Source organism: Boleophthalmus pectinirostris, unplaced genomic scaffold, assembly GCF_026225935.1.
Source record: "Boleophthalmus pectinirostris isolate CB_2022bp ecotype Guang Dong unplaced genomic scaffold, ASM2622593v1 HiC_scaffold_8, whole genome shotgun sequence".
Lineage (NCBI taxonomy): Eukaryota > Metazoa > Chordata > Actinopteri > Gobiiformes > Gobiidae > Boleophthalmus > Boleophthalmus pectinirostris.
Window position 1 is genome coordinate 142,654 of NW_026571515.1, and position 10,000 is coordinate 152,653.

At 39.3% G+C, this 10,000-nt stretch overlaps 1 protein-coding gene across 2 annotated transcripts in view; it reads left to right on the plus strand.

Annotated features, from left to right (window-relative positions):
- The window catches only part of sdcbp2 (syndecan binding protein (syntenin) 2), a 29,759-nt gene that overhangs the window by 14,253 nt on the left and 5,506 nt on the right, over window positions 1-10,000 (plus strand). For both annotated transcript variants that reach the window (XM_055165575.1, XM_055165576.1), the window contains exon 6: window positions 2,061-2,236. In XM_055165575.1, coding sequence (XP_055021550.1) covers window positions 2,061-2,236 — 176 coding nt within the window. The remainder of the gene's footprint in view (window positions 1-2,060; window positions 2,237-10,000) is intronic.

Consider the following 10,000-nt stretch of genomic DNA (forward strand, 5'->3'; position numbering starts at 1 on the left):
CTCCTCCTCCTCTGCACCTCTTCCTCTCTCCTCCTCCTCTGCCCTCCTCTTCCTCTCCTCCTCTCTCCTCCTCTCTCCTCTGCTCCTCCTCTGCCTCCTCCTCTCCTCTCCTCCTCTCTCCTCTCCTCCTCCTCTCTCCTCCTCCTCCTCTCTCCTCTCCTCTCTCTCCTCTCTCCTCCTCTCTCTCCTCTCTCCTCCTCTCCTCCTCCTCCTCTCTCCTCCTCTCCTCCTCCTCCTCCTCCTCCTCCTCTGCTCCTCCTCCTCCTCCTCTCCTCTCCTCCTCCTCCTCTCTCCTCCTCTTCCTCCTCCTCCTCTCACCTCACCTCCTCTCTCTGCTCCTCTCTCCTCCTGCTCCTCCTCCTCCTCTCTCCTCTCCTCCTCCTCCTCCTCCTCCTCCTCCTCCTCCTCCTCCTCTGCACCTCCTCCTCCTCTCCTCCCTCCTCCTCGACCTGGTGTGATGGTCCTCTGATCTTTCTTTCTTCAGGACCTGTTCTTTCAGCTGAATCCATGTATCATTCGATCATTCGTTTTTCAAAATAAAGCCAAAAACTACTTTTTTCTTCATTATTTTTCTAAAAAAACAAAATTAAAAACTGGATGATGATTTGTTTTTTCAGTTTTTGGTTTTGTGTTTAAATTAATAATGGAAAAAATGGATCAGCTGTTTGTGTTTCATCCAGTTTGACCCTTAAGGGGACAGTCTGGAGTTTTGGACGTAGTTCCTCATCTCTTCGTGGTCCAGAGTCCTGGAGACGTGTGGAGACACTTTCTGAAATATTTCATCAGTCGTTGTATTTTCAGAGGTTGTTGGTGTTAAACTAGAGCAGGTCAAAGGTCACAGTTCTCCTGACACTAAAAACAGTTTTACCCACTTGACAAAACACCTGAGACAAATGTGTTCTTCCCCCAGACTGTCCACGTGAACGTCTGTCACAGAATCATTTTAGAAAGAAAACCAACGTTGCATTGGAAGGATTTCTGTGGGAGCAGCAGTGAGTTGTACTTCCTGATCCACTGATATCATCTGCACCTGTGTCTTAGCGACTCTGTAGTAGTTTGTTTACCTGCAGTTGCCATAGCGACACATAGAGCACATGAAGAAGCCTGTTCCAGTTTTGGCCACGTTCACATCATCACAACGAACTAGAGCAGAGGAAAACTCCACTGCTGCTGAGAAAAGAATCCCTCATGAGATACAAGTTTAGTTTTCTTTCTAAAATGATTCTGTGACAGACGTTCACGTGGACAGTCTGGGGGAAGAACACATTTGTCTCAGGTGTTTTGTCAAGTGGGTAAAACTGTTTTTAGTGTCAGGAGAACTGTGACCTTTGACCTGCTCTAGTTTAACACCAACAACCTCTGAAAATACAACAACTGGACGGATTATTTCATAAAGTGTCTCCACACGTCTACGGTACTCTGGACCACGAGGAGATGAACCTTTACACACGTGTGTGTGTGTGTGTGTGACCAGGAGGGGGCGTTAAACAAACCTGTCGACCGCTGGACGTGAGGATCATTATTATATGATTAAACAGTTTTTGGAGGATGAGATTTGTGACACTGTGGAAGTTTGTTAAACTGGAGACGCCCGACCGCAGATCAGACGACGGTGAAAAATCATCTTTACATCCACTGACCTGGAATATGACACAGATTTAGTTTTTTCTGTCGTCATTTCTTAAGGTTTCCCTCTTATTTCTGTGAAAAAGGACCTGTAGGTTTCCACATGAGTTTTCATCGTGCACTTCCAACAGGCACATACATGGATGTCTATGGCTTTTTCTGCTTCACTTAGGGAAATGTGTCACTTTCGGGTCTCGGAAACGGGAAACACTGATCTGTTTTTTCCATTATTCATTTAAACACAAAACTGAAAACTGAAAACAAACCGTTTGCCTCATTATTTGTCTCCAAATCCAAAAAAACGGCTAACAGTTTTTATTTTTGGTTTTATTTTGAAAAATGAATGAATGAAACAGGGATTCAGCTGGTGCAGTCGAACTCTCCTCCTCCTCTTCTTCTCCTCCTCTGATGGTGTGATCTTTCTCTTTGTCCAGGGCGTCTTCATCCAGCTGGTGCAGTCGAACTCTCCGGCGTCTCTGGCTGGTCTTCGTTTTGGAGATCAGGTCCTTCAGATAAATGGTCAGAACGTGGCCGGGTGGAGCGTGGACAAAGCTCACAAAGCTCTGAAGGCCGCCGCCGAGACCCGGATCGAGATGGTGGTGAGGGACAGGTGAGTCTGGGCAGGTGAGGCAGGTGAGGCAGGATCAGGAGGCGGAACGTATCAAAACTAAAACTAGAATCGAAACTCGCTCCTCATTTTCCTCGGGTCTGGATCCTAAAACGGTCCCATTGTTTTGGAACCTTTAGAACCTTTAGAACGTTTCCTGGACGTGTTTAGAAGGATGTGGAGCTGGATCAGGATCAGTGTAAGAGCAGAGAGTCTGGTCCTCAGTGTGGAGCGGCCGGTGCAGGTTTACACACGTTTGTTTCCGGGCTTTTCCTCAGTGTTTAAATGTTTTAATTGAATCGTTGGGACGACAATAAGAATATTTCAAAGTGGATTTAGTGTAAACGTCTGTGGCTTCTGAGCCTCGGTTTTTAACATTTGAAGTCTGTAAACGTTAGAACATAAAGTGTGTGTTTGGCTTCCTCTGCTGGACGCTGGACGCACATAACACACACGGTAAAACTCTGCTCTGTAGTTTAGTTTGAGTGTAGTTTTACTGTAGTTTTGGTGTAGTTTTACTGTAGTTTTATTGTAGTTTTATTGTAGTTTTACTGTAGTTTTACTGTAGTTTTGGTGTAGTTTTACTGTAGTTTTAGTGTAGTTTTATTGTAGTTTTAGTGTAGTTTTACTGTAGTTTTAGTGTAGTTTTACTGTAGTTTTTATTGTAGTTTTATTGTAGTTTTAGTGTAGTTTTCGTGTAGTTTCCGTGTGTAGTTTGTAGTTGTATTTATATTATTAAAAGTAAAATCAAATGCAGAACATTTTGAAACTGTCAATAAGTTTCAGTTTTGTTCCCAACACTGTGTTTGTTTACAGTCACATGTATCACTAAAGAACACACACACACACACACACACACACACACACACACACACACACACACACACACACACACACACACACACACACACACACACACACACACACACACACACACACACACACACACACACACACACACTACATTCCCGGCGAAGCCCTCCAGTGAGGTCTTAGTTAAACCTTCAAAGTGAGATAGCTTTCCCAGTGTTTTATGAACAAACAAATTCACTTTCTGGACATTAGTGGAGTGTTGAGCTATACACTCCATTAAAAAATTTTAGAAACAAGATTTAGAAAAAGTTTTTAGCCATCAAGTGAGGACCTTAGACCATGTGACTTTCACAACTTGAGACAATGAAATTTTTAGCAAAGATAGCAGATTTTTCATTTTTTTGTAAAACAGGTTATCTAACATGTCAAATAAGCTACCCCAGATATTTCTGGTGTATTTCCAATTTTGTGAGTGTATTTTGTGTGTAATGTGAGCATTTTAAAGCTGTGATATTAAGTGCAGACTGCAGGAGCACACGGCCTCTGATTGGACGACGCAACAATGTTACAAATGAGAGACAAACTGTGAACTTTTGACCTGGCACTGGATCCACAACTGAACACACTTTAATATGACACACATGTACTACTACTACTACTACTACTACTACTACTACTACCACTATATTATTACTTACTACTACTACTACTACTACTACTACTACTACTTACTACACTACTACCACTACTACTATACTACTACTACTACTACTACTACTACTACTACTACTACTACTACTACTACTACTACTCATACAGTAACTACTACTACTACTACTACTACTACTACTACTACACTACTACTACTACTAACTACCACTACTATCACTACTACTACTTACTACTACTACTACTACTACTACAAAAAGCATGCTACATAGGTCTCATAAACAGTTGATAGCATGTCAGTTAAAATACAATCATTCAATCATTGTGTCCTTAGGCAAGACACTTCACACACATTGCCTCGTATGAAAGTGGTGTGTGTGTGTGAGTGATGGTGGTGTGCGGAGGACCGATGGCGCCGATTGACATGGCAGCCGTGCTTCTGTCAGTCTGCCCCAGGGCAGCTGTGGCTACAACAGTAGTTTACATCAGCAGGTGTAGAGTGAATGAATAATGCTGTATGAATGAATGCTGAATGAATAGTGCTGAATAATGCTTGTAACGCTCTTTGGGGACAGAAATGTCTGTGAAAGCGCTATATAAATAAAGCTACTTACTTACTTACTTACTGTACTATACTTACTACTACTGCATGTACTACTACTACTGTACTACTACTTACTACTACTTACTACTACTTACTACTACTACTACTACTACTACATGTACTACTACTACTACTATACTACTATACTACTACTACTACCTATGCACTACTACTACTACTCTACCACTACTATCTACTTACCTGTACTACTACTACTACTACTACTTACTACTACACTACTACTACTACTACTATATACTACTACTACTACTACTACTACTGTACTACTACTACTGTACCACTACTTACTACTACTGTACTACTACTACTACTACTACTACTACATACTACTCTACATTACCTACTATCACTAATACTACTACTACTACATACTAACTAATCTACTACTACTACTACATTACTATACTACACTACTACTACTACTACTACTACTACTACTACTTACTACTACCACTACGTATACTATACTACTACTCACTACTATACTACCACTATTACTACTAATACTTACTACTACTACTACTACCATACTTACAACTACTACTACTACTACTACTACTACATGTACTACTACTACTACTTGACTGTACTACTGCTACTACTACTACTACTACTACTACTACGACCACTACTACTACTACGATCTGCTACTACGACTGTTACTACTGCTACTTGTCTACTACTACTACGCTAACTACGACTGCTACTACTACTACTACTGCTAATACTACTACTGGCTTACTACTACTACTGCTACTATTACTACTGCTACTACTGCTAACTAACTACTATCTACTACTACTACATGGTACTGCTACTACTGCAATAACTGCTACTACTATACATGTACTACTACTACTACTCATGTAGTACTACTTACTACTACTAATGTTAACTACTACTACTACATGTACCTACTACTACTACGACTGATACTCTGCTAACTACTACTAATGTCTACTACGACTGCTACTACTACTACCTACTGTCTACTGCTGCTGGCTTAACTACTACTGCTGTCTACTACTACATTACTACTACTACTACATGTACACTACTACATGTACTGGCTACTACTGCTACTGATTATTACTACACATGTACTACTACTACTACTACATGTATACTACTACTACTTAACTAATGTACTAACTACTACTACTAACTACTGTACTACGTACTACTACGCTACAATGTACTACTACTACTACATGTACTACTACTTCTACATGTACTACTACTACATATACTGCTACTACTGCTACTGCTATTGCTACTACTACTACCTACCTAAAACTACTACTTACTTACATTGTAGTACTAATACTATATGTACTACTACTACTACTACATGTAGTACTACTACTACTACTATATGTACTACTACTACTACATGTAGTACTACTACATGTACTACTACTACTACATGTAGTACTACTACTACTACTACATGTGCTGCTACTACATGTTCATGTACTACTACTACTCCTACTGCTACTACTGCTACTACTACTACTACTACATGTACTACTACTACATGTACTACTACTACATGTACTGCTACTACTGCTACTGCTACTACTGCTACTGCTACTACTACTACTGTACTACTACTACATGTACTACTACTACTACTACATGTGCTACTACTACAACATGTACTACTACTACATGTACTACTATTACTACTACTGCTACTACTACTGCTACTGCTACTGCTACTACTACTACTATACTACTACTACTACTACATGTAGTACTACTACTACTACATGTAGTACTACTACTACTACATGTGCTACTACTACTACATGTGCTACTACTACTACTACATGTGCTACTAATACAACTGCTACTACTACTACTTATACACCAACAATCATGTACTACTAACTGTCTACTACTGCTCTGCTTACTGCTACTACTACTACTACACATAACATGTACTAACTACTCATGTACTTACTACTACATGTAGCTACGACTGCTACACTGCTGCTAACTACTACTACTTCTAAACTACTGCTATACTAACTACTAATGTACTGCTACTACATGTAGCTACTACTACATGTACTCTCGACTGGCTCTGCTGCTACTGCTACTAACTAACATGTACTACTACTTTCATGTACTACTACTTCATGTAACTACTATATACTCTATACTACTACTGCTACTGCTACTGCTACTGCTACTCTACTGCTACTACTACAACCACAATACATGTACTACTACTGCTACTATGCTACTGCTACTGCTACTAACTACTACTACTATGCAATACATGTACTACTGCTACTACTATGCAATACATGTACTACTGCTACTACTACACAATACATGTACTACTACTACTACTACTACACGTACATGTACTACTGCTACTGCTGCTACTACTACTACTACTTCTACTACTGCTATTACTGCTACTACTGCTACTACTGCTACTACTACTAACTACTTTTCTCTACTAAACTACAACCCCAAATAATGTACTAACTACTATACAACTACTACTACTACTACTACTACAACAGTACATTACTACTGCTTACTGCTGCTACTACTTACTCTTAACTACTTACTCACTACTATGCTACTGCTACTACTACTCTGCTCTACTACACTACTACATGTACTAATAACACTGTGCTACTACTACTATCATGTGCCTACTACTGGCTACACTACTTCTACTACTGCTACTACTTCTACTACTACTACATGTACTACTACTACTTCATGTAATACTACTACTACTACATGTGCTACTACTACTACATGTACTACTACTACAACATGTACTACTACTACATGTACTACTACTACATGTCTACTACTACTACTGCTACTATGACAACAGCTACTACTACCACTACTACTACTGCTATACTACTACTCTACTACATGTACATGTACTACTACTACATGTACTACTACTACATGTACTACTATCTACTACATCTACTACTACATCTACTACTACTACTACTACTACTACTACTACTACTACTACTACTTACTACTACTACTACTAAATAATAATAATAACCTTTTATTTATTATTGCACTTGTACATAAAATAATCTCAAAAGTGCCCTACAAAAAGGGTTTTAAAACAATGAGGTAAAAAGGTGCAATTCGGAAAAAACAGTTGATCAAGCTAAAACCATGCAGGAACTTTATAAGATAAAACCAAGAATAAAATACAAGTTACAAAAGGCTTTAGTAAAAAGGTGTGTTTTAAGATTTTGTTTAAATAACAGAACTAGATTTGTGGGGCTCTCAAGATGGTCGGGGAGAGCATTCCAAAGCCTTGAACAGCAGAGGAGAAGGCCCGATCTCCCATGGTGCAAAAGTTTGGTTCTGGGGGTTTGGAGAGTGTTTTGGTGGCTGCAGAGCCGGAGGGTGCGTGAAGGGGTCTGGGGAGTGAGTGAGTTCCTTAAGGTTACCTGGGGGGAGTGACCGTGGATGCATTGGTGAGTGAGGAGGGAGAACCTTGTACTCAATCCTGAGTGTGATGGGAGCCAGTGAAGGGATTTCGGAATGGGGGTGATGTGGTCCAAATTTACTACTAACTACTACTACTACTACTTACTACCTACTCACATTACATGTACTACTTACTAATGTACTAACTACTAAAATAACATCTACACTACATCTACTACTACTTACTACTACTACTACTACTACTACTACTACTACTACACAGTACATGTATTACTGCTACTGCTGCTACTACTACTACTACTTCTACTACTGCTACTACTACTTCTACTACACCACAATACATGTACTACTACTACTACTACTACACAGTACATGTACTACTGCTACTGCTGCTACTACTACTACTACTTCTACTACTTGCTACTACTGCTACTACTAATATAACTTTCTACTACTGTTACTACTGGTACTACTGCTACTACTACTACACCTCAATACATGTACTACTACTTCTACTACTACTACTGCTACTACTACTACTACTTCTATTGCTACTACTGCTACTACCTGCTTACTATAACTACTATACTGCTACTACTACTGCTACTACTGCTACTACTACTCTACTACTACTACTACTACTACTACTACATGTCTACTACTGCTACTACTTCTACTTCTACTACATGTACTACTACTACATGTAGTACTACTACATGTACTACTACTACTACATGTAGTACTACTACATGTACTACTACTACTACATCTACTACTACATCTACTACTACTACTACTACTACTACTACTACTGCTACTGCTACTACTGCTACTGCTACTACTACTACTGCTACTACTACTACATGTACTACTACTACTACTACATGTGCTAACTTACTATCTACTACTACTACTACTACTACTACTAAATGCTTCTAGCTACTGCTACTACTGCTACTGCTACTACTAACTACTGCCTACTACTACTATACATGTTACTACTACTACTACTTAACTACATGTGCTACCTACTTACAACATGTACTACTATTACTACTAACTGCTACTACTACTGCACCTGCACTAACTACTCACTACTACATGTAGTACTACTACTACTACATGTAGTACTACTACTACTACATGTGCTACTACTACTACATGTGCTACTACTTACTACATGTACTACTACTACTACTACATGTGCTACTACTACTACTACATGTGCTACTACTACTACTACTGCTACTATGGCAACTGCTACTACTACTACTACTGCTACTATGGCAACTGCTACTACTACTACTACTACACCACAATACATGTACTACTACTACTACTACTACACAGTACTACTACTACATGTACTACTACTACATGTACTACTACTACATGTACTGCTACGACTGCTACTGCTGCTACGACTGCTACTGCTGCTACTACTACTACTACTACTCTACATCTACTACTACTACTACTACTACATCTATACTACTACTACATCTACTACTAACTACTACTACTACTACTACTACTGCTACTGCTACTAGTACTACTACTACTACACCACAATACATGTACTACTACTGCTACTACTACTACTACTACGCAATACATGTACTACTGCTACTACTACACAATACATGTACTACTAACTACTACTACTACACAGTACATGTATTACTGCTACTGCTGCTACTACTACTACTACTTCTACTACTGCTACTACTACTGCTACTACTACTTCTACTACACAGTACATGTACTACTGCTACTACTGCTACTACTGCTACTACTACTTCTACTACACCACAATACATGTACTACACTACTACTACACAGTACATGTACTACTGCTACTGCTGCTACCTATACTACTCTTCTACTACTATACTACTACTACTTACTACTATACTACTACTACTATACTATACTACTACTGCTACTACTACTGCTACACTACTGCTACTACTACTATACTACTATACTGCACTAAGTAGTAGTTAGTGCGTGATGTTGTTGTGTTCATGTTGTGACCAGAGCCGTCTCTGTCTCTGTCTCTGCTCCTCTGTCTCTGTCTCTGCTTATGTCTCGATATTTCTATTATTTCTATTTTATTTGTTGCTCCTTTTTGTGGAAGTTCAAATGTAATATAATAATTAATTCAATTATTAGTTCAAATGTAATATAAATTTTGTGGCAGA